At 36.9% G+C, this 26,455-nt stretch overlaps 1 protein-coding gene across 4 annotated transcripts in view; it reads left to right on the top strand.

Moving 5' to 3' along the window:
* Positions 1–26,455, top strand: part of PRPF18 (pre-mRNA processing factor 18) — a 47,215-nt gene that overhangs the window by 6,680 nt on the left and 14,080 nt on the right. Inside the window, exons 2-10 of one of the 4 annotated variants that reach the window (XM_059184101.1) lie at positions 8,530–8,665; positions 10,252–10,329; positions 10,622–10,833; positions 13,039–13,143; positions 15,264–15,377; positions 20,166–20,312; positions 21,703–21,771; positions 23,867–24,007; positions 24,137–24,208. In XM_059184101.1, coding sequence (XP_059040084.1) covers positions 13,123–13,143; positions 15,264–15,377; positions 20,166–20,312; positions 21,703–21,771; positions 23,867–24,007; positions 24,137–24,208 — 564 coding nt within the window. In that variant the 5' untranslated portion in view covers positions 8,530–8,665; positions 10,252–10,329; positions 10,622–10,833; positions 13,039–13,122. Of the gene's footprint in view, positions 1–8,529; positions 8,666–10,251; positions 10,330–10,440; positions 10,468–10,621; positions 10,834–13,038; positions 13,144–15,263; positions 15,378–20,165; positions 20,313–21,702; positions 21,772–23,866; positions 24,008–24,136; positions 24,209–26,455 lie in introns of all 4 variants that reach the window. The other 3 variants (XM_059184098.1, XM_059184100.1, XM_059184099.1) reach the window with 3 other exon arrangements.

The raw sequence follows: 26,455 nt of genomic DNA, 5'->3' as shown, positions 1-26,455 counted from the left end.
CCCCAATCCAACTCCTGCCTCTGGCACCCACTAACCTATGTATTTAGGAGCTTGGTTTGTTGTTAAAATTCCTTGTGTAAGTGAGATCATACGTTGTCTTTCTCACTTCAAACTTCACTTAGAGTAATGCCCTTCGGGTCTGTCCATGTTGCTGTAAATGGCAAGATTTCATTTTTTACGGCTGAGTAATACTCCATTGTGTGTATATGTGTGTGTGTATGAGAGAGAGAGAGAAGGAAAGAGAGAGAGATTTTTAAATTTTTTAATCCATTCGTTCAGTGATGGATAAGTTGTTTCCATGTCTTGGCTATTAAAAATAATGCTGCGATGAACACGAGGGTGCAGACATCTTTTCAAATTAGCGTTTTCCTTTTCTTTGGATAAATTCCCTGAAGTGCAGTTGCTGAGCAATATGGTGCTTCTCTTTTTAAGTTTTTGAGGAACCTCCACATCATTTTCTGTAGTGGCTCCACCAGTTTATATTTCCACCAAGAGTGCACAAGGGTTCTCTTTTCTCCCCATCTTTGCCAATGCTTGTTATTTCCTGTCTTTTTGATAATCGCATTCTGATGGGTGTGAGGTGCTATCTCCTGGTTTTGGTTTGCGTTTCCCTGATTAGTGATGTTGATTGGCATCTTTTCATGTGTCTGTTGGCCATTTCTGCAACTGGGCAACTGTTGGCATCTTTTTGGGAAAATGTCTATTCAGGCCTTCTGCTTATTTTTAAATTAGATTATTCTTGTGCTATTTAGTTGAATGAGTTCTATATCTGTTTTGGATATTAACCCTCTATCGGGCATATGATTTATAAATATCTTTTATTCAGTAGATTGCCTTTTCAGTTTGTTGATGGTTTTGTTTGCTTAGCAGAAACTTTCTAGTTTCATGTAGTTTCACTTATTTTTTTTCTTGTTGGCTTTGGTTTTGGACTCAGACCTAAAACTCCTTGTTAAGACAGATGTCAAAGAGCTAACTGCCTCTGGTTTAATGGTTTTGGGTCTTACATTCAAATCTTTAATCAATTTTGAGTTAATTTTTATGTATGGTTTACGATAGTAGTGTAGTTCAGTTCTTTTGCATATGGCAATCTAGCTCCATTTTTTGAAGAGACTACGTTTTCCTTGTATGTTTTTGGCTCCCTTGTGGTAAATTAATGGATTATATGGGCATGGGTTTATTTATGGACTTTTTTTTTTTTTTTAAGACTGCTTTATTTGAAAGAGAGAGTGAGCAGGCGGGAGAGAGGAAGAGAGACTCAAGCAGATCCACTGTTGAGTGCGGAGCCCGACCTGGGGCTTGCTCTCAGGACCCTGAGATCATGAGGTGAGCCGAAATCAAGAGTTGGATGTTTAACTGACTGAGCCACCCAGGAATCCCTCTGGGCTCTCTCTTTTGTTGCATTCATCTGTTTTTATGCAACTACCTGTTTGAATTACTCTAACTTCGTATTATAGTAAGAGATGAGGGAGTGTGATACCTCCAGATTTGCTCTTTCTCAAAATTACTTTGGCTATTGAGGTCTTTCATGGTTCCATATAAAACTTTGGATTGTTCGTTCTATTTTTGTAATAAATGCTATTGTAATTTTGACAGGGATTGGGTTGAATTTGTAGAGTGCTTTGAGTACTGTGGATATTTTCACAGTACAGGCATACCTTGGAGATACTGCAATTTTGGTTCCAGACCACTGCGGTAAAGCAAATATTGCAATAAAGTGAGTCAGAGTTTTTTGGTTGTCCAATGCACATCAAAGTTAAGTTTACACTATATTAAGTGTGCAGTAGCTTTGTGTCTATAAAAATACAACGTAATTTACAAATATGGCTAAAATATTGCTAAAATATGCTAACCATCATCTTTTAGTGAGTTGTAATCACTGATCAGATACCATAGCAAAAATAATAAAATGATAAAAGTGAAAAAGTTTGAAGTATTGCTGGAATTAACAAAGTAGGGCACAAAGTACACAACTGCTGTTGGAAAAATGGCACTGATAGACTTGCTCAAGTGAGGGTTGCTACACATTCTCAGTTTGTAAAAGGCTTAATATATATCGAGCACAACAAAACAACATAAGCCTGTACTAATTCTTCCATTCCATGATCACAGAATATCTTTCCATTTATTTGTCTTCAGTTTCTTTCATCACTGTCTTAGGGTTTTCAGCATATAGCTGTTTTATCTCCTTGGTTAAATTTATTTTTTGGTAGTTTATTCATTTTGATGCAATTATAAATGGAATTGTTATCTTAATTTCTGTATCTGATACTTTATTAGTGCATAGAAACAACAGATTTGTATGTTGATTTTTGTATCCTGCAGTTTTACTGAATTTATTTATTCTTACAGTGTTTTGATGGAGTCTTTAGGGCTTTCTGTATATATGTCTTCTGCAAATAGTGACAGTTTTACCTTTTCATTTTGGATTTTTTCTTGAGTATTTGCTGTGGTGAGGACTTCGAATACTGTGTTGAATAAAAGTGATGAGAATCGATCCTGTTGTCTTGTTCCTGATCTTAGAGGAAAAGCTTTCAACTTTTCATTATTGAGTATGATGTTTTCTGTGGGCTTGTCCTATTTGGCCTTTATTATGTTAGTATGTTCCCTCTCTAACACTATTTTGAGAGGTTTTTTTTTTTTTTTAATCATAAGTGGATGTTGAATTTTGTCAAATGCTTTTTCTGCATCTATTGAGATAATAAGATTTTTTTTCCCTTCCATTTTGTTAATGTGGTGTATCACATTGATTTGCAGGCCTTGAATGATCCTTGCATCCTTAGAATAAATCCCACTTGGTTATGGTGTATGGTTCTCCAAATTCATTGTTGAATTTGACTTGTTAATACTTTGTTGAGGATTTTTGTGTCTATATTCATCAGGAATATTGGTCAGTAATTTTTCTTTCCTTGTAGGATCCTTGTATGGTTTTTAGAATTGGGGTGATGCTGGTCTAATAAGATGAGTTTGGAAGTGTTCCCTCCTCTATTTTTTGGAAGCATTTGTGAAGGATTAGTGTCAATTCTTTGAATGTTTAGTAGACTTAACCAGTAAATCCATCTGGTCCTGAACTTTTGTTTTTTGAGAGGTCTTTGATTTCTGTTTGCCTCCTTGCTAGTAATCAGTCTGTTCAGATTTTGTATTTCTTGATGATTCAGTCTTGAAGGTTGTAGTTTTCTAGGAATTTATCCAAGGTTTTCCAGTTTGTTGGCATATGATTGTTCATGATAGTTTAGGATCTTTTGTATTTCTGTGGTATCAATTGTAACGTCTTTCATTTATGATTTTATTTGAGCACTGTCTCTTTTTACTTGATAAGTGTAGCTGAAGATTTGTTGATGTTTATCTTCTCAAAAAAACTTAGTTTCATTGATCTCTTAGCATTTTAGTCTCAATTTCATTTATTTTTGCTCTGATATTTGTTAATACCTTCCCTCTGTGAACTTTGGGATTCATTTATTCTTTTCCTAGTTCCTTGAGGTGTGAAGTTAGGTTGTTGGAGATTTTTCTTGTTTCCTGAGGTAAGCATGTATTGATATGAGCTTCCCTCTTAGCACTGTTTTTGCTGCATCCCATAAATTTTAGTAAGTTATACTTCCATTTTATTTGTTTGAAGGTGTTTTTTCATTTCTCCTTTGATTTCATCGACACTGCCTTTGTTCAGTAACATGTTGTTGAATCTCCACATATTTGTGAAATTTCCAGTTTGCTTCCTGTAATTGATGTCTGGTTTCATACTGTTGTGGTTGGAAAAGATGGTTGATGTGATTTGATTCTTCTTTAAGACTTGCTTTGTGGCCTAATGCATGATCTGTTCTGGAGAATGTTCCATGTGCACTCGAAGAATGTTCTGTTTTTGGATGGAATGTTCTGTATGTATGTGTTATATCCAGCAGGTTTTAAGGCATCATTTCCTTATTTTTTTAATCTGTCTGGATGATCTGTCCAATGATGTAGCATTGTGTCTCTTCAGATTATTTGGTATATTACTTTAGGGATTTTAAGGCTTATTTTTGTATTTCAGCAAGATGTTGACCCTGCTACATGGTTTACGATCTCATGTATAGTGTCTTTTTTTTTTTTTTAAAGACTGCGTCTGAAAGAGCATGTGAGCTGGGGAGGGCAGATGGAGAGAATCTTAAGTGGGTTCAACAGGAAGCCCCAGGTAGGGCTTGATAACAGGACCCTGAGATCCTGGCCTGAACCTAAATCAAGAGTCTGATGCTTAACTGACTGAGCCACTCAGGCGCCCATATAGTATCTTGCTTTGCATATTCAGGCTGTATATTTGTTGGCTTTCCAATGTGTTTTTGTAGAGTTCCTGGTGATGTTTGTATCTAATTCATATAAGCACTAAAAACCTTGACATGATTCAGGAAGGCTGATTTTAAATTATTGAAATGTTGACAGTCATGCTTGAAAGTTTTAAATTTTGCTTTTCCTTTATTAGTGAAGGCAGACATTTTAGATGATATGGTAGGTAGGTAGGTTTCTGTACTTTGGACCTATGAATCTCAGTTTTATAATCTAGAAAGTACAACTTGGATAGAGTCCAAGAATAACATTTGTGAAGCAGCATGTAGGAATTAGGTTCTGTCTTAAAAAGTAGAAGCACTTTTATATACATCTTTTGTGCATTGTTTTTTAAAATCTGCCAGGGTGAAAGGGCCGATAGAAATGTTGGGTGCTTTAGGGGAGAATCCAAAGAAATAAAAACCATCCATTCATATGCTGTCTTAAAATGTTTACCAGCCACTTTTAGATTTTCATGTTTGTAGGTCTTTATTATGCATTCTATAGTTCAACAAACTTTGAGTTTAAATATTTTGAATATAGTTAGAAAGGAAAGTAAATTTGTAAAGTGAATAAACAAGTTGTAAAACCTGATTGTGGCTGCATTCCTGCATAGCTCTGTAACTTTGGGCAAGTTATTCAACCTCCTTGAGTTACCTTTAAAGGTACTGCATCACTGATATTTAAGTTTTCGTACTGTGTAGTTTTAATTCTCATAAGTGTGTCCCCAGCACCTTATATTTCAAAGCATATTTTCAGTATACTTTATAAAATAAAGTTTTATGGTTAGAGAAGCTTTAGTTGCTCTTGCAAACTGCTGTTTTTTTCTAAATAGAAGACATAAAGAGTGGCATTTGAAACCTGGTAGGTAACCTTTTGTGTCAGACGTCTTTTGTTGTCATAAAATAAATGGTCACATAGTACAAAGCAAAGTATTTTTATTTTTCTCATCCTAATTTTGAAATGAAAAGCTAAGTAATTAAAAATTTTATTGTTAGTCATTCATTCAGAGGTGCCTGGGTGGCTCAGTTGGTTAAGCGTCTGCCTCCACTCTGGTCGTGATCTCTAGGTCCTGGGATTGACCCCTGCATCAGGCTCCCTGCTCAGCGGGGAGATCTTGAGCTCTGGAATGCCCCTGGAAGGGATGGGCCTTAGGTAGGAGGAGGGTTTCCTTTTCTGTTCTGAAATGAGAAAAGTATTGGTACAGAGCCCCATAAGGATTGGTACTGGGAGGACTTCTCTTTCAGTGGCTTCCTTTTTCACTGTAACAGAGTGGTTTAGTCATTTGCTGAGAATGAGGGGGAAAATGAAGGGGTAAGAGGTCTAAGAGAGTGGAGAATGTTACTGGTCATTGTAGAGAATAGGAGAGCAAACTAAATGGATAAATACACCAGGATCAGTGGACAGCATTGAGGCCCAAGTGGTTTCCTAATATGCTTAGCACACCAGGTGCCACCATGGGGAGGGCCAATGAAGGGATTCTACTAGGACCATGGTTCTCACTTCTTGATTTCAGAACCCCTTTACATCTTTAGTTGATGGCTCCAGAGAGCTTTTGTTTATTTAGGATGTATTTATTGATAATTATGCAATTAGAAATCAAAACAGGGAAATTTAGGGGCGTCTGGGTGGCTCAGTTAAGTACCTGCCTCTTGATTTTGGCTCAGGCCAGGATCCCAGGGTACTGAGATTGAGTGTCATGTCAGGCTCTGTGCTGGATGTGGAGCTGGATGTGCTTGAGATTCTTTCTCTTTTCCCTTACCCACTCCCCTTACTCTCATGCATGAATGCACTCTCTCTCAAAAAAAAAAATAATAATAATAATAATAAAGAATTAAAAATTAAAACTGGGAAATTTAAAAATACTTACATTCCATGTTGACTTCTGTTTTATACTATAGTAAACCCATGTGTGTTAACATAGTGCTCTTATGAAAACTGTATTTTCCAAAACAAAAGATATTAGCAAGAAGAATGACATTTTTTACAACTTTGCAAATCTTTTTAATCCCTGTCATGTTAGGAGACAGTTGGAGTCTCCTGTTTCTACATTCAGCCTGTTGGCCTGTTGTGGTATGTTGTTTTTGTTCAAGTATATGAGGAAACTTCATTTTCACATAGCTGGGTAGTTGGAAAAGGTAGTATTTTAATTGCCTTTTCAGATAATTGTGGATATTCTTCTTTGATACTATACTAAAACTACAAATGGTAAATTTTTAAAGACGAGAGTATGGATTTTGGCTGATACCAATGAACTTTTTTTTTTTTTAAAGATTTTATTTTTAAGTAATCTCTGTACCCAGTTTGGGTGTCAAACTTGACACACCTTGATCAAGAGTCATATTTCCCACTGGCTGAATCAGCCAGGTGCCCCATCAGTTAACTTTTTATATATTACAGTCTATTGATCTATTATGCTCCAGATCTATTCTAATCTAGCCTGCTCATAAATCTTTTGCCTATGCATAATTTTGGAGCTTGTTTCCTTTGTACTGTTATAGTTTGCTGAGTTACATAGATCTTCTACATGGTGATATGTTTCAATAGATGATGTAAAAATGGCATTCATTAATATAACCACTGATTCATCTGAAAAGTTTTCAAATATTGGGAAGCCATCAAGTTCATAGTGATGGCTGAAAGTTTGCCACCATTCTGATTTTTGCTTGAAAGATGGAATTTTATCATAGGCAAGAAATAGTATTGTTGTCCTTTTAGTAACAGGCTTGCTTTGTCCAGCTTTGAGAAAACGTCTGCCAAACAGGAGACAGCTATCCTACTTTATTATGTAGCAGAACTGATTTATATGTTTAATTTCATCACACTAAATAGTAAAAGATGAAGAATACAATGAACTCTGAGGCATAAATAAAGATCAGTACTTTTATTTGTGCTGAGGTTCCAGTGGGTTTCAGCACCCCTGCTTTTGTACCATCAGTGCAAGTATGATCGCAGGGAAGGGGTGGAGGCACATAACCTCTTAGTATTATTATGATAATATGTCTGACCTTGTACAACTTCTGAAAAGGTCTTAGGGACCCCCCAGAGGTCCATGAACAACATTTTGAGTATCAATGTTCTGGGTAAGATTTTCTTAGGTATATTCCATTGGAATAGGGATGTGGTAGTAAAAGATGCTACTGCAGACTGGACCACAGACTCTGGCCTGGAGAGTCCTTTACTTTCTTCCTACATAGCTGCTCCTTCTAGGGATACCAATGTGTGTTTGTCAGCTTATTTATATGAAATGTGATGTGGTACCTGGGTGGCTCAGTTGGTAAAGCGTCTGTCTTTGGCTCAGTTCATGATCCTGGGGTCTTGCTCTGTGGGAGTCTGCTTCTTCCTCTGCCCCTCCCCTGACTTGTGCATCTCTCCCCTGCCCCCAACTCCCACACTCCCTCTCAAATTAAAAAAAAAAAAAATAAGAAGCTTTAAATGAAAATACAACAGCTGTGTAGTCAAAAGAAATGGCTGATGCTGGGATAAGATATTGGCAGTGAAGAACTGTAGCTTGCAATACTGGATCAGTTCAAAGGATTTAAGGACCAGAGTTCTAGTTGTGCGTGTTACTCATGAGACTCAGTAAGTTGTGAGAATGTCCCCTGCTCTTCCTAACTCTCAGGTCTCTCATGTCTAAACTAGGATAAATATTATTTGCCTCCGGGGCGCCTGGGTGGCTCAGTGGGTTAAGCCTCTGCCTTCGGCCCAGGTCATGAACCCAGGGTTCTGGGATCGAGCCCCGCATGCGGCTCTCTGCTCAGCAGGGAGCCTGCTTCCCCCTCTCTCTCTGCCTGCCTCTCTGCCTACTTGTGAGCTCTATCTGTCAAATAAATAAATAAAATCTTAAAAAATATATATTATTTGCTTCTAACTTTCTCAGGTAGTTTTGATGTTGGGACAATGCCATCAGTTCCTTATTCCAGGGAATACCTTCAACTTGATACCTATAAAGCTGTGTTTAGTGTGTGGTAGATGAATCGGTAAATGTTCATTGAGTTAATGGACTAAAACAAAGTTGTTTATTGTGAGTAATTTAAACATATGCAAAAAGAGAATTATATAATGAACCTCTCTCTATCCTTGTCTTGACACTTTGTAGCTCTAGAAAATAAGAACATGTTTCTTTATAAACAAGATGTGATCATACCCCCCAAAATTAGGTCCTTAATATCATTAAATACTCCTCTCACTCCAGTGTCTGCAATTGAATGAAAATATGTACATACATGTTTTTTACAGTTGGTTTCTTCAAGTCCGATGCAGTCAGTCCACTCATTGCATTTGTTTACTATGACTCTTGGTTTCTTTTAATCAAGAACAATTTCTTCAAACCCCTTTTTATGCCATTAATTTGTTGGAGAAACTGGCTAGTTTGGTAAGTGTCCCAGTTTTTTTATTGCTTCGATGGCGTTTAGTTTATTTCCCTTTTCCCTACATTTCTAATAAACTAGAGATGAGACCTACCATCAACAGATGAATGGATAAAGATGTGATGTGTGTATATGTGTACACACACACAATGGAATATTACTCAGCCATCAGAAAGAATGAAATCTTGCCATTTGCAGTGACATGGATGGAACTAGTGGGTATTATGCTAAGTGAAATAAGACTGAGAAAGACAAATACCATACGATTTCACTCACGTGGAATTTAAGAAACAAAACATATGAACGTAGAGGGCGGGAAGGAAAAATAAAAATGGAGGCAAACCGTAAGAGACTCTTAGCTTATAGAGAACAAACCAAGGGTTGCTAAAGGATAGGTTAGTGGGGGGAAGGATTGATGGGCATTAAGATGGGCTCTTGATATAATGAGCACTGGGTGTTATATGCAACTCAGAAATCACCGAATTCTATCCCTGAAACTAGTAACACACTGTATGTTAACTAAATTGGATTTAAATAAAAATCTAAAAAGACTTAAATGTATGATTAGATTGACATGGAGCTTTTTGGCAAGAATACTTTGTAGATGTGCTGTGTACCTCCTCTGTGTATAATATAGGAGACACTTAATGTTTTCCTGATGCCAGGCTTTCAGGTGTGGTGCCCTGAGCTGTTGATTGTTCACCATCAACTTCTGTTGTCATGATCTTATCATCCATGATTATTGTCAGAGTTAATGAGCTTGGACACTGAGGTGCTAAATACATGTGTGGAGATATTACTGAAGTACTGTTACAGATACTACTAATAAAGTAGGGCAGTAGCATTATTTGAGCTAAATTATTAGTGGAATAGTATCCAAGATGGATAGCTGTAGATGATGGTAACAACATCCAAATTAGGGACCGTCGGTTTAACAAGAGACTAATGTATGTAGTATAGAACTAATATTTTTTTCTCCTACAGATTTAGAGCTTGTCTCATAACATTGAATCCTATAAAACAAATAGCTTTAATGATTTTGTTAATACTTTCAAACCATTTTATGTCTGGATTAAGAATTAATGCAATTTTATGGCTTGATTAATATAAATATAATTAATTGATACAAAAAGATTACAAGTGACAAGAAGAACTTGGACACACACCCTTGGAACTGTCTGGGTAATGGGAGTTAAGATGTCAGATATAGTTAACCCTAAATTTTGTTTAGTTGTTTCTGTTGGGAGAAAATAAAGCATCTGGTTTAATGTGGTTCATAATGAATTCATTTGTAGAAATTATCTTTGAAACCAAACATTGGGAAATCACATCAAAACAATGTGGACAATTGGAAAATATTGTTGGTTTCTTCTCTTTGCTATTGGATATGCCTGTTAAAATGATGCTGTAAGAAAAATACTTCATATTTAGAGCGGGGTAGAGGACAGATGCCATGTTCAAGAAATCAGTATAATCTCTGTAGAATCAAACTTGACCATATTCTTGAAAAACTGAAAAATGTTTTTAGGTTGATGGTAGAACATGAAATTTTTTCCCGAGGGACCTATTAATGTACTTCTTTCTTCAATAGGAAAATAGAAAGTATTTCAAGCGTAGTGAACTTGCAAAAAAAGAAGAGGAAGCATATTTTGAAAGATGTGGCTACAAGGTATGACTGCTTGCTTTTATGTTATTGTATATTTGAGTTTAAATTTTTATAGCTGTTGTTAAAGTGATAAAATTATTGATCTCTGTTCACTTTATCAATGTTATACATTAGCCTATAAATGAGAAGCCATCTGGAGAGGTATGAGCTTTTTTCTTTTCTTTTTTTTTTTTAATCTTGAATTCAGGAAAATACATGCATGACTTTTTGGCTTGGAATGGTTTGGCTTTTTGTGGACAGCATGAAGTGGCTTGAGATCAAAGCTTGAATTTTTTTTTTTTCTTTCAATTCCTAGATCTGATACTGCCTCATCTTCATCACCACCACCACGCCTTTCCTCACCTCTCCCAATAAAAGTCTATTTTAAAGAGTTTCAAAACATTTTATTTATTCAACCACCGAGGTGTTACCAGGGGTATTTTCCCCACTTTCACTTGAATATTTTAAGCCATCCTTTTTGTTTGCATAGTTGGTTCCTTTTGGCCCTAAGTACCTCTGTCGGAAATAGTAAGTCATACATTTATATGCTTTTGTGTAATAAGGTACCACATTTGAAACACTGCTTGTCTATTGTATAGAAAATGTATAGAAATATTTGTTAGAAACAAGTGAGTTGTCTGGAAGACTATATTTTTGAAGCATGACTAAAAGTATCCTTAAGGTTCCCCTGTTATTACCCTATTCAACTATTATCCTAGTTGAATAATATTTTGGCGTTTTTATTGGGAGGGGTTAAATGTTATGAGGTGAAGTTCTGTTTAAATTATTTTAAAAGAAGACAAATATCTAGTGTGATAATTTTTTAAACAATACTTAGCAGTTCTGTTGAAATATTTTTGCCAGATCATAAATTTGACATCAACTTTTTGCTCGTGAAATGTGTATAATATAATATTCTTGTGCATGTGATGGGGAAAGTTCTAGAAATTAATCTAGCAAAGCATTTCTAGATGGAAGCATGAGGAATGTAAATGGTATGTATATGCATTTGATTTTGTCTTGTAGTATGGCAGAGGGCAAGTGTTAATGTAGTTTTACATTTCTGATAGATTTCTAAAATATGAAAGTTTGCATTTGTATTTTATATTTCCCATAAATATATTGGTTTCATTTGTTTCCAGTTTAGGAAGTTAAAACATAATTCATGTAAATAGCCATCAAATAGATAATAAGAAGAATTCTTTTGCTTACCCATTGTTGTCTAACTGACACTTGATCTGGAATGATCTGGAATTAGAATCATTGGTTTAGTCTGCTGACTTGTTGCTTTCCCCCATTCCTAAATTTGAACCTTTTCCACTTTTTGGTAAGGTAGGGAAATAATTTAAAACGGTCAGTTTTGCATTGTTTAGATTGCTTCAGTGATGTGTTGGTACTTGTTGATTCAGAGTGAAGCACTGAAGCAAAATCACTATTGTAAAGTTACTGATTACAACATGGAGTCCTGCTGACAACAGGTCTTCGATTTTTTTTTTTTTTTCCTACAAGTGATGAGCTGGCATTCTGTAATTAAAAATGCTTTTCATCCTCAGAGTTTGGGAGAAATACCTGTTTTTATGCTTAAAAAGAAAGGGTTTTCTAAAACATGTTTAATATTTCCTTTTGGTAATAATGAAAATACAGCACGTGTTACCTTTATTCTTTTATGAAAACTAGTTACCATTTATGAGGCTTGAGGCTGATGTGGTTTGTGAAAAATCTGGAAGTTTAGTTTTTTCTTCAGTTTTCTGTCTGTACCAGTTAATATAACCTTTAACCCTTAACTACAGAATCAGAAATGATATAATTTTAACCATATAGCCTTTCTTAATTGCTTTTTCCCCCTTAATGTTGACCTTTTATTTATTTATTTATTTATTTAATCTTCTTTTGGCATTTTAGATTAGTCTCATGATCAGATGGAAAACCGTGTTTGAGTATGTTTTTACAGACCACACACGCGATGGGCTTTATAAATTGCTGAACTTAATTTTCCTAAACTGTGAGCTGGGCAGCAGACTCAAGAAAGCACATGTAGAGATTTTTCCCCTGCAGGTCCCTGTACACAAGAATGTCCACTCTTTGTGGATGAGTGGGAAGGTGCTAGAGCTGTTGTTGATGCTGTGGTGCTGTTATTTCATAGCACAGTTTGGGGGCAGATCTCTGTAGCTTTGGGAGTGTTTCTACATGTCCAGCAGTGATTTCAGTGCACTTGGAATCCTGCCTTTCAAAAAGGAGGGTAGGAAATAAACAGGAGCATGAAGCATCATGGGTTTCTTAGAAAGCAGTTTTTTGGGGGTCTTCCATTTAAAACCCAGAGCAAGGATCTGGGTTTTAACCCTGTCAGATAATTTTCTCAAAGAAGAGAAGCCAATTGATTGTTTTTAAGAAAAAAGTAAAATTCTTAAGAGTCTAGGGAGGAAGGAGTCTAAATTACAGCCCTTTTAAAAGTTTTTGATTTTGGAAACCATTATATTTCTGTCACTTTTCAGTAGCAAGAATGCTGTCTCCTGTGTGCATGTTTGCTACTTGTGTCCCTAAAATGGAGGCATTTTATGAGTTTTCAAAAGCATGTCCATTTATTTAGAAGCTTTTTCCTTGGTGGAACATTTAGAAAACCTGGAATATTTGAAACATGTTTAATTTCCATTACCAACTAATGCACAGAATGGTAAATATTAGCTGTATTATACTTTAAAAACCTGAATTTAATTCTTTTGGCTATTTATACAGATACAGCCAAAGGAGGAGGACCAGAAACCATTAACTTCTTCAAATCCAGTGCTAGAACTTGAACTGGCAGAGGAAAAGTTACCCATGACTCTTTCTAGGCAAGAGGTAAGTTTATATATAAGTGTTTGATTGCAAATGGAGATTGCTCTGGAGATTTTTTTTTTTTTCCATTTATCTTCCATTCTTTCTAGTAAGCTTGTGTCATTATTGCCTATATAACATGTCTGGCTGAACTAAAATAATGTGCAGCTAGCCAGTTTCCTTCTTGAGATTCTAAATCTCCACCCCGCCCCCCCCCCTTTTTTTTTTAAAGAGAGAGAGATTGCATGCACAAGAACATGGGAGAGGGACAGAGATAAAGGGAGAGGGGAGAAGCAGATGCCCTCCTGAGATAGGGACTTGGGGGCTCTATCCCAGGGCCCTGAGATCATGACCCGAACCAAAGACAGATGCTTAATCCACTGAGCCAATCTCTGCTTTTCTTCATACTCTTAAAGTTTTAAAAGAATATATTTTTTTAAACTTTAAAAATTAAACACATTGCTCCGATATATATTTTTAAAATAATTATACATAGATTATTTGTCTAAATTATTTTAAATACACACTTTGTAACAATACCTCACTCTAGGTCAAAACACAGATCTGTATAATTTTTTATGACTATATAGTTTCCCATAATATTTTAAAAGCCTATTATTATTTTAAAAATCAAACAGTAATGGTCAGATTGTTTCAGGATTTCCCTATTATAAATCCTACTGAGATGAACATTTTTATACAGATGTCATTACATGCATGCTAACATTGTTCCCTTCGGAAAATTTGTGAAAAGCATGATTTCTGGAGTCTGTTGACTAAAGACTGTGCGTTTCTGTTACTCGGGGTACATATCACTACAGGGGTCTGTAGACATGTTGCCCCAGTTTGTACTCTTAACTGCAGTGCTCGTCTGTACTTGGGTCAATATCAGCTGTTACTTTTCTGGAAAAAAAAAAATCTACTGTTTTTTTCTGAAAAAAAAAAAAAAAATCAATCAACTGTCAATATCAACTGTTACTTTTCTGAAAAAGCCAAAAACCACAAAAATTTCAGTATACTCCTGTGACACGAAGATTACATACTCTACAGGGAGGGAGGGAACCAAACAAAAATGAACTTGGAAGGGAAGGAAAGGGAGGAAAGAAAGGATGGCTGACCCTAAACGCTGTCATGGGAGTCAGGTGAAGGATTTTGGAATACCGAGCCTGAAGAGAAGAATATTGGAGACCTTAAAAAAAAAAAAAAAAAAAACGATTGACAGCAGCTATAATTTTGAAAAAATTTTATATCTTTTGTGGTTTCATGGAGTAGAAATGAGATAAATAGGCAGAATTTTGAGGCAGAGAGATTTTAGTTGAGTGTGAGAAGTAAAAGCTATCTGTCCCAAACTGGTATGGCCTATTGCATAAGAGATGTGGTCCCTGTCATTGGTCAGTTGCAGACCTCGTAGAGGTGCATTTGAGGTCATTTCTGCATTGATGGGAGGTAGCACCAGATGGCCTCTTAAGCTGCTTTTGAATACCGAGCTTCGGTTAATTCAGTGGGAGCTCGACTAGTGGTTTCTGTGCTACTATTTATGTTTCCAGATAAAATTCTTGGTACTTAAAAAACATTTTGGATCAACCTTTATTTTTCTCAGTTACAATTTTTTCTTATGAAATGGAACATATATACAAATAACACACAAAACATGCATGTGCAATATAATGGAAGATTCTCAAACAGATACCATTGACCATCACCCAAGTCAAGACACCATATTCTCAGTCCCTCAAAAGCCTGCCCTGTGCCCTCCCCTGATCATTACTCACTTCTCTTCTGGGAGGTAAGTGTTTGGTTTTCATGTAGTCTTGGCCATGGTCTGTGAGTTATCAGCTGATTCTGGAGTGTATAAATAAAAGTAATTAAAAGTTACCATTCCCTTCCATCTTAATGCTTTTCTTAGGTATTCTGTTATACAGATGGAGCCTTTGCTGAAACAGTCAGCCAAAGGACCTTAAATATGGTAGGGTTTTTTAAAGTGTGACAGTAACTCTTTGTATCCATTCATGGAAAATTAAAGAAAAAACAAACACAACTGACTTTTTCTGTCTACATTTCAAAATAAGTATTTTATCACTTAAGGGAGGAATTACTATTACTCCAAACACTGGAATTACTATTATTGTTACTACTTCTTACAGGTTATCAGAAGATTGAGAGAAAGAGGAGAACCAATCAGACTATTTGGAGAAACTGATTATGATGCTTTTCAACGTTTAAGAAAAATAGAGATCCTCACACCAGAAGTTAACAAGGTAAGAAGTCAGAACAAAACTTGAGAAAGCTCACTGTACCACATAAACAAGAATAGTATGGAGTTTGAGTTACTGCATTATTTTAGCCAAAGATGAAAAAGTAAAGTTGCCAGATTATTGCTGCTGAATGTGAGTTTTCTTTAATTCTTTTAAAAAGCACCTATCTTAAGCATACAGCTCAGTGCATTTTGACAAATCCACTCCAGGCATGTAACCACCACCCTTAGGAAGATAGAGAAGGTTTTCACCACACATTTTTGTGTCCAGTGCCCCTTCTTAGCCAGTCCTATTCCTTCTTCTCAATGCCTGAGCCAACACCTTTTAAAATTCTATCACTGTAGATTAATTTTGCTTGTTCTGCATTTCATATAGATGGAGTCATGAAAGTATGTCTGGCTTCTTCTGCTGAGCATATTTTTAAAAAGACTGTTTCTGCAGAAATCGGTAGTTTGTTCCTTTTCATTGGTGGTGATAGTTGCCTGAATAACCCACCATTTGTTGCCACCTTTGGGCTGTTATGAATAACATTGCTATGAACATTTTTAAACAGGTCTGCTTAGGACCTGTGTTACTTCTCTTTGGTAAATATGTTCTGTCTCTTAGTAAACACCTGAAGAAGAATTGCTGAATAATGAGTAAATGTTTGCTTTAGTTTTTAAGAAATGCCAGGTGTTTGCAAATGTCATCAGTATTTGTTATTTTAAGTCTTTTAAATTGTAACCGTTCTCTTGTATGTGTAGTAGTATTTCCTTGCGGTTCTGTTCATAGCCTCCTGTTAACTAACTGTAATGAACATCTTTCCTTAGACTTACTGCCCATACATTTCTCTGGGCAGTGCATGTTAAAACCTTTTGTTCATGTTTTAGTTGGTTGTTTGCCCTTTTATTTTTGAATTGTAGGAGTTCTTTGTATATTCTGAATACAAGCCCTTAGATGTACAGATACATGGTTTGTTACTATTTTCTGCTTGTCTTTGGCTTACCTGTTCTTTTCATTGTGTCTTTTGCTGGGCAAATTTAAATTTTGATGAACTCCACTTTTTTATGGTTATCGCTTTTGGTGTTTTTCTGAAGAAATATTTGCTTATCCCAAGGTTTTAAAGAGATTCTCTTTATTTTCTCTAAAAGTTTAATAGTTATAGCTCTTAGGGCTTTGATCTGGTCTTATAGCTCAGCAGATGGTCTGTCTTGGTGAATATTCCATAGTCTCCTAAAAAAAAAAAGTCTTTTATACGTTGGGTAAATGTCAGTTACAGTAGTGTTGTTCAGATCTTCTGTGGCCTTAATAACTTACCTGTTTGCTCTACCAGTTACTTAGAGACAGGTGTGTGATCTGTGCTGTGTAACATGCCGCTCCAAAACTGAGGAGCTTCAAACAATTTACTGTAAAATCTTTTTCAGTCCTCTGTGCCTGTAACGAACGGCCCTGAAACTTAGTAACTTAAGATAATTTATTTTATCACTTAGGGTTCTGTGGTTTGATTGGGGGTGCACTGGACAGTTTTTTTTGCTTGGAGTCTCCCATGTGATTGCAGTCCGATGTGGACTGTGGCCAAGGTCATCAAAGGGTCCCTTGAACTGGCCTTCCAACTGCATAATACCATAGAGGTTCATCTATGTGATAGTGTAGGTCAGAATTTCCTTCCTTTTTAAGGCTGAATTAATACGCTCTTGTTCATATGGATCCCATTTTGTTTATCCATTCAGCTTTGATGGACATTTGAGTTGTTGCTACCTTTTAGCTATTGTGAATAATCCTGCTTTCAACAGAGTTTTACAAATACCTGTTTGAGTCCCTGCTTTCACTTCTTTTTTGTATACCTGAGATGCAGACTTGGTTGATTCTACAGTCATTCTGTTTAGCTTCTTTCTTTTAAGCATAAATGAATAAAAACATTTACCTGCTCTAATGTTCACAGCAATTTTTTGAAAAATTTTCAGACCTGTTGAAATTCTTAGAATTAGTGGTTTTTATAATGCTTAATTTTTACCAACATTTATTTCTTTTCTATATCCTGAATTCCTTTCTTTATCAAAAGATAGTATTAAGGGGTGCCTGGGTGGCTCAGTGGGTAAAGCCTCTGCCTTGGCTCAGGTCATGATCTCAGGGTCCTGGGATTGAGCCCCACATTGGGCTCTCTGCTTGGCCGGGAGCCTGCTTCCTCCTCTCTCTGCCTGCTTCTGCCTACTTGTGATCTCTCTCTGTCAAATAAATAAATAAAATGTTTTTAAAAAAGAGATCGTATTAAAATACTAATGCGAACTATTAAATTACTATGTGATATAATTTTTCTACTAGTCATGTTTTGTTCCTTGAAAATTTTTCTGGTTATTAATATTAATTTATTACAACCTGCCATATTTTAATCTTCTAAAGCCTTTCCCAGGTACCAAAGAGCTTATTTGTAAATTTTTTAAAAATTGAGGTATAATTGATATATTACATATATTAGTTTTAGATGTATAGCTTAGTGATTTGATATTAGTGTGTTTTGTGAAATGATCCCCACAATAAGTGTAGTTAATATCTGTCCCCATACATAGTTACAAATTTTTTTTGCTTGTGGTAAGGACCTTTAAGATCTACTCTTATCGGGCTACCTGGGTGGCTCAGTGGGTTAAGCCTCTGCCTTTGGCGCAGGTCATGATCCCAGGGTCCTGGGATCGAGCCCCACATCTGGCGCTCTGCTCAGCAGAGAGTCTGTTTCCCACCCCTCTCCTCCCTGGCTGCCTCTCTGCCTACTTGTGATCTCTGTCTGTCAAATAAATAAATAAAAAGTCTTAAAAAAAAAGATCTATTCCTACCAATTTTTAAGTACGCAGTGCAGTATTAACTGTGGTCACCATGCTGTGCATTACATCCCAGTGACTTATTTTATAGTTGAAACAGACTATTTGAAGATGAAAACGTAAGCGTGAATGCGTTCTAAAGCTCTCCATATTTACGCCTCCTGGCCACGTCTTAGTCACATTTTATATGTTTTTCTTGTGTATCCTTTAACTTAACGATTATAGTTTTTTTTTTTTTTTTTACTATTTTCGTCTTTATAAGTGATTAATCTACTATCTTTACTATATATTTACCTATTCCAGTGAGATTTATACTTTCATATGTTGTTACTAATTAGCCCCCTTTACAGCTTAAAGAAGGCCCCTTAACATTGTTGTAAGGCTGGTTTAGTGGCGATGAACTCATTTAGTTTTGCGTGTCTGGGAGATTCTCTCCTCCAATTCTGGATGATGACTTTGTGAGGTAGAGTATTCTTGGTTGGAAGTTTTTTCTTGTAACACTTTGAATATATTATGCTCTACCCCCCGCCCCTTTTGTCCTGCAGAATTTCTGCTGAAAAATCTGCTGATAGGTACACAACAGATGGTTTTTCTTTTGCTGCTTTTAATATTCTCTCCTTGTCTTTACCTTGTGATATTTTAATTAGAATATGTCTTGGTGTGGGTGCATGTAAATTTTTGAGGTGATTGCCATACACTTTCCCAGCAGCTGTACCATTTTACATTTCCAGCAGTGAAGAGTTCCATTTCTCCACATCCTAGCCAGCATTTACTACTTCCTGTTATTTTTGATCATAGCCATCCTGATGGATTTGAAGTGGTATCTTAATGTGTGTGTGTGTCTTTTAAGATTTTTATTTATTTGAGAGAGAGAGAGCATGAGCAGTGGGAAGGGGCAGAGGGAAAGGAAGAAGCAGACTCCCTGGGAGAAGAGCCCAATGTGGGGCAGGGTAGGGGGGCGCCTGTCAAAGCAGATGCTTAAATGACTGAGCCACCCAGGCATCCCTTTATTGTGGTTTTAATTTGCATTCCCCTAATGACAAGTGATGTTAGACATCTTTTCATTTGCTTATTGGCGTTTTATGTGTGGTCTTCTATTCAGGACTTTTGCAATTTTTAGTGTTTTTTTTGTTGTTATTTTGGAGCAGTTCTTTGTATATTCTGGATATCAGTCATTATCAGATTAGTGACTTGCAAATACTTCTCCCATTCCACTGATTATCTTTTCACTCTGTTGATAGTATCTTTGCAGAAAAGTTTTTAATTTTGATGAAGTCAAGCATGTACCTATTTTGTTCTTCTGGGTTTTGTGTGTGTGTGTGTGTGTTTGCCTTTGCCTTTGGTCTTATATCCAAGAAAAGATTGCCAAATCCAATATCATGAAGCTTTCCCCATGTATTGTCCTCTGGGAGTTTTATAGATTGAGCTCTTAAATGTACCTCTTTGATCCATTTTGAGTTAGTTTTTGTATGTGGTGTAAGGGATGGGTCCAGATTTAAGGCTTCTTCTGTTTTTATCGAATGGTCACAAACTGGATGTGAATAGAATGTGGAATTTTCTGGTTTATTAGAAACCTGGTGAAAGCCTAGGATATAGATAAGACGCTATCTTCATGCAGCTGACTTTGCTGAATGTTAAGGCAATTCAGAGTTGTTGCAGTGAGGTTAGACATTTTAAGTAAACTGGGAAAATGGTTGAGGGCTTGAGTGGAGACCTGGTCACTTGTTCAGTATCTATGAATATTCTCATCACTTATGTTTTATTTTTCTGACCAGAGTGGTTTTGTGCATACACTCTTTTAAATTTAAATATGTTCATTATATTTAACTTTGGGCAATGATAGCTGCATAATAAATTGAAATCTTTCTCAAGTCTCTGGTTTTACTACGCTCTTAACTCCTGTGGAGGAAAAAAATGAACTGAACTTACTAGTAGTGAAAAATCAAAAGGGAAACATGAGTGAAATTCCGTAGTATGTGTAATTTTTCACCTTTCTCAGGGATTGAGGAATGATTTGAAAGCAGCTTTGGATAAGATCGACCAGCAGTACCTCAATGAGCTTGTGGGTGGTCAGGAACCTGGAGAGGAAGACACACAGAATGATTTGAAAGTTCATGAAGAAAACACCACAATTGAAGAGTTAGAGGTAATCTTTACACCCACCTGATCTCATTTCCCTATCACATCCTTCATTTCCTGGGGCAGATGATGCTTGATTTGATCGTGTTGTTCAATTCAGAGCATGCTACTATGGGCTGCGGTCATTACAAAGGCCCTTTTTATAACAAATTTCTTGCTTTTATTTATTCACTCCCTCTTTCCTCATTCTCCACTCACATTACCCTACTTCCTGCCTTCAGAAGTAATCATTCTGACATATTTGATGTGCATCCCCTTATTTGTTGGGGGTCTTTGTAAAGCCAGTAGTATTTTGTATGCTTATGTTTTTAATATACATAAATGATACTATACTGTGAAAATTTTCTTTTAAATGTTTCTTTTTTTCCATTTGGAACTATAGTTAAGATCCTTCTTTGATGCTTTATGTATATCTGAACCTTTGATTTTAGCTGCTGCATAGCATTTCCTACTTGATGGCATTCACTGCCTTTTACTTTTTGTTTCCTTGTAATGAGAGCTGGATTTCTCCCAGCTCCCTATTACTGCAAACAGCTTTGTGATGAATAGTCTTGTACGTAACCCCTGTGGACTCAGAAGCAGGATGGCTGGATTTATCTGTGTGTGACTTGTCCAAGTACTGTCATGGTGCTCTCTAGAATGGCTGTACGAGTCTGCACCCCCATCAAAAGTGTGTGCGTGCCTTTTATTCCCACAGCACTGCCAACATTTGGCAGTATCTTGCTTTTTAATTTTTGCCAATATGTTGAATGTGGAATGATAAATGTAATCCTAATTAAAAATCCATGTTATACTATCTGAATATCTCGCTCGAGCAGAAATTATGGCTTAGTTGAAAGCTTCTACTGCTTAATAAACAGAAACTGTTGTTTTTCTGTTTCTTTTCATTCCTGGCTGCGTGCTTTGTGAGATCATAGTTGTTTTAATTGTGCCCCCCCCCCCCCCCAGCACCTCTCTGTAGATCCTAAATTTGACAGAAATAGTGTGAGCAACCATTTCTGGCTTTTTTCTTAAATAGCTTTATTGAGATACTCACTTTACAACTTAACCATTTAAAATGTACAGTTCACTGGTTTTTAGTATATTCACAGGTTGTTGCCGCCATCATCATGACCTAATTCTAGAACATTTCTATTCCCTTAAAAAGAAATTTATCCATTAGTTCCCTAAGCCCCTCCCCGCCTTTTTTGTCTTTTGATTGATAAAAGATACCTTCCTGTCTAAATTTCAATGACAGATTGGTGTTTTCTTCTTTTTTAACTTACCTAGAAGTTCCTTTGGGCTTTTTAAAAATAGAAATTAGTATATATCATAAATGTCCATGTTCAGACTGGTGTTGAGAATGACTTTTCAACTGTTGGTCTTCACTAATGAACAGAAGCATTGTTTTTCTGCAGGCATTGGGAGAGTCTTTAGGAAAAGGCGATGATCATAAGGACATGGACATCATTACCAAGTTCCTTAAGGTATGTACTTTTAGGCCTAGGAAAGGACATTTGGATTGGTTAAAAACTGTTGTTTAATTTTTGGATGATTTAAGGGTTAAGGACTGGAAAGGAAATCCCTCAATAAACATGTTTTGCATGTACACAGTTTATGTTATTGCTGTGCACTGGCATTTGGAGGTTAATCAAAGGAGACATATATTTACTTCACTGCAGCACTTTAAAACTGACTTGTCAATGTAAACACACAGAAAAGAGTCACAGCAGTGGAATGAACAAGAAGTTGGGGGATTTTAAAATTTTTAAAAAACATTCCAGGAGAGAGTGCGGTGAGGGGAGTATTCCAGAAGCTTTTATGAGTAGTGATGACAGTAGGGAGAGGAAGGAGGTGGGTAGACCTTGGCGGTGGAAAAAGGCAAACCCATCAGCAACCTTTCAGAGACTGTTCGTTTTCTCAGTTCCGCAGATAGCTGCGTATCCCTGCTGTGATGAGTTCAATCCATCTTTCTCCTCAGCATTTCTTGCTTTACTGGTTTAGGTAGAGTGTGTGCAAATGCCAGATTCATTTTAGCATTTATTCACAAACCATTTGTGTTCAAGCCAAGAGATTAAAATGCAGGAAGTGCTTTTATTTATATTAACAGTTTAAGTACAACATATTAGTCATCAAGATTCTCAGTCTATTGAAGATATGGTATGGAATTAGATAAGCCTGGGAACTAATGTGAACCAGAATTCTCCTCTCTGAGTGACAGCTTCTCCTTATAGGGTTACCCATAGGTAATGCCACTAGAGGGATATGTCCTCCGCCACCTTCCCTGTGTTTGTGCCTCTAGGAATGCTGCTCTTGATGTGTTTGAACCCAGGGGGCCCCAGGGTGGTTTTCCAGGGCCAGGAGGAGGGCTTATAGTTTCTTTATTTCTGTTCTTTGTTTTCCTTCTTTCTCCTGTAGTGACGTGCTTTAGTGGGAGTATTTAAATCGTCCCTACTCCCGAAAGCAGAAAGTCCAAATAGAGGTGTACCCCACTATTATAGTGCTTGGTTTTATTGTGCTTTGTTGATAATGCTGTTTTATTTGGTGATTTTGTTGTTGCTGTTTGGTTTTTTTTTGGTTTTCTATAAATGGATGGTTTGTGGCAGCCATGTGTGGAACAAGTGTACTGGCACTGTTTTTCCAGTAGCATTGGTTCACTTTGTATCTCTGTGTCACATTTTGGTGATTCTTGCGGTATTTCAGGCTTTTTCATTGTTACTATATTTGTCATGGTTAATTGTGATCAGTGATTAGGACATGAAAGCTTAGATGATGATTAGCATGTTTTAGCAATAAAATGTTTTTTTAAGGTGGGAAGGGGAGAGGAAGAGAGAGAATCTCAGGGAGGCTCCATGCCCAGTGCAGAGTCTGATGCAGGGGCCCAATCTCAGTCTCATGACCCTGAGAATAGACCTGAGCTGAAATCAAGAGTCAGATGCTTAACCAACCAAGCCACCCAGGTGCCCCAGCAATGAAGTATTCTTTAGTTAGGGTATATACATTTCTTTAAGACATAGTGCTGTCATACACTTAATAGACTCCATTACAGTGTAAACATAACTTTTATATACATTAGGAAACTAAAAAATTCATTTGAGTCACTTTGCTGTGATACTTGCTTTATTAATCCGGTAGTGTGGAACTGGTCCCGCAGCGTCCATGGGGTGTGCCTAGAGCACAGCAACATACTTGGAAGATTAAGTATCACAGCACAGTAGGTATTATGGCAAATGAATCTAGGTGGGTTGAATTTTAGTAGAAATAGGAGTAAAAGTTTATTTCTGTCAAAGTTAGCTATGAAATTTGAAATTTGATAGTTGTTAGCAGGAAATTGTTTGCATTAGGAATGAATATATATGTATGTAAATATAGAATAGGGAAGTTAGTGACTTGTTAAGCACTACAAACACTCATGTCATACATGACAAAATAAGCACAAATAGTTCATTAGTTAAATATTGATGCTATTAGAAAAAAATTTACTTTAAAGATGATAATACATTGTTGAGTGTGTTAGAGAACTTTAAGCCTTTTGAACCACTGGGGGGCATCATAGTCTAAATTTACCCATTCTTTCAACAGTTTCTTCTTGGTGTTTGGGCTAAAGAATTGAATGCCCGAGAAGATTATGTGAAGCGCAGTGTGCAGGGCAAACTGAACAGTGCTACTCAAAAACAAACCGAGTCCTATCTCAGACCCCTTTTCAGAAAGCTACGGAAAAGGGTAAGGTTCCTCGAAAAACGCTTTCACATAACTGATTTTTTAAAGACTATCTAAAGTTAGTATAAATGGCAGTCTGTAATTATACACAGTAGCTTCCATAAATAGTTATACTTTTCTTTTCTTTTCCAGAATCTTCCTGCTGATATTAAAGAATCCATAACAGATATTATTAAATTCATGTTGCAGAGAGAATATGTAAAGGTACATTACCATGCTGTGCATCAATATCATGGTTATGAGCTTATCTAGGTTGTGTATGCATAATACATTCATTTGATGTGGAAGTATTTTACATAGGAGCTTTAAGAATAAATGTGAAATGAATTAGTAGTAAAAAACAAAACAAAACCTTTATTTTCTAATTCATTGTCAGCTTTATTACTAGGCATCGATAATAAACTTTCCTGACCACATTGGTTTTTTAGTCATTTTTACGATAGGTGTAAAGATTCTTCAGAGTATGAACTAGATATAGGCAATGTTTATTTCATGAATGGGATTGAATTTCAAAGATTGTCCAAGATTATGGCTTAGAACAAATTTTTCCATAGAAACAATGTTATGTAGTTTCCCAGGCCAGCTATAAAAGCCCACTTAATCCGTAATATAGCTGAACTATTGTACTAATGATACAATGGAATTTAACCACCCTTTATACTTGTATGAGAAAATATTCCAAGTAAGGCTGCTAGAATTCATCCCACCCATTTCAAAGCAGCAACAATAGCAGGCCCCTTGTTAGGGAAGACTTTTCCTCCTGCCCCAGTGTCTTTGTAGGCAGCGGCAGGGGGAAAGAGCTCCCCGCAGCCCAGCGCTCCTGGAGCGGAGTTCAGGAAGGGGAGTGGGAAGCTGTCACTTGCTGCAGGGAATGGAAGGAGAATGGCCTGCTGTACCAGTAGTGGGGATTGGAAATGTGTCCCTGCATCTGGCCCATCAGCAGAGTCTGAAGAGGGAGGCGTCTAGTGGTAGTGCCACAAGAGTGAGGAGGAGGGAGTTTTAGCGCAATGGAGGAGGGAGTTTTAGCGCAATGGTTCCCCTGTCCGTTCCAGAGCCGTAGGTGGGGCTCTGGCAGAAAAGTGGGGAATGCCAGGGCTTACTCCTGTACTCGGAGTATCTGTAGTAAACAGAGGGTTGCCTGGCATGCCTCCCGGCTAGAACCTTGTGCTGATGAGGTGAACGTAGTGTTTTTACTCCCTCTGAGAGCCAGTTTGTTTTATCAAAGGAAATGTTTTTGTTTTATGCTTATAAATTTTATTCCTGGATAGTTTCTGTTAGTTGCATGGTACTTAATAAGGACAGTTGCCTTGGAAGGGATGGATAAGGTCACCATCGCTGCAGAAAGAAGTCAGATCACTTGCCTACTAGCAAGCATGCCTTCCCTCTCCTTGCTTTTTCTATTTTTATATTCGAGAAGCAGGTGAAAGTTTATTTTGTGTAAACTGCAGAAGAACCAAGAAACTTTAATAACCTATTGGGACAGCTTTCTTTAGAAATTTTGGGAGACTAAATATTGGAAATTTTATCAGTTAATAACCAGTGTGAAAATGGACACAAGTCAGAATCTGATAAGTGTGTAACATGCTCTTTAAAATTAAGCTTTGTAAAACTGAGTAGCGCAAATTCAAATTTGCCTTCAGGGCAGAAGATGGTCTTCTAGTTAGCCTATTTGTGGTACCTGATTTTTAAAATCAGCTCTGCATATCAATCGTGTATTTGGTTTTTAAAAATAAAATCTCTTCAAAACCTGGCTATTTGAGCTTCTCTAAAACCCTAGGGGTCTTTCAGAATTTACTTGATTTCTGTTTTATTTTTATTTTTTCCTCCTAGGTAGCCAGACTTGGTTTAGAAAAAGAGTTGTTTGTCTTCATTGATTTCTGTCTTTACATTTTGTAGCTTTTATTTTAAGGCTCTTGGCAGGTGGGAGGTGCAGAAGGGCCAAAGTGAAACGATCTCATCCAGTAACTATTCAGCTCAAGGGCTAGTATTTAATCTCTGTTTACACATCTGCTGTGGACCCTGTGTGATAGTCCCAGCTCACACAGCCGTCCCCACCCTCCCCCCCACCCCCCAGCCTCAGCTTTCAGAGGCAGACAGTGGATATAGTTGCAGGTTGGATTCTGAAAAACCAGTCAGCCTCCATCTTCTCCATGTGACCACCTGTAGAGAAGACTGGGTCTAGAGGAGACCGAAACTAGAGTTGCATCAAAGTACCTACCTGGGAATTCCTGATCTGAAATGTATTAATTGCAGGGGCACAAAGGCTGCAAAGGAATGTTTGTCTTTTTACTCACAGGATTAGCTTGGGTTTCTGGTTTTCCATGGACGTTTGTGGTCCTGGGCAGGGCAGTCCTGACACCTCATATTTTAATTTCTTTTGTTTGAATAATAGAAATGATAATACTTGCAACATGCTGAAGAGATGGATGAAATTTGTGTTGTAAGGGGCTG

This window comes from Mustela lutreola, chromosome 8 (assembly GCF_030435805.1).
Source record: "Mustela lutreola isolate mMusLut2 chromosome 8, mMusLut2.pri, whole genome shotgun sequence".
In the NCBI taxonomy this organism is placed as follows: domain Eukaryota; kingdom Metazoa; phylum Chordata; class Mammalia; order Carnivora; family Mustelidae; genus Mustela; species Mustela lutreola.
This window is presented reverse-complemented; position numbering and strand designations above follow the sequence as displayed.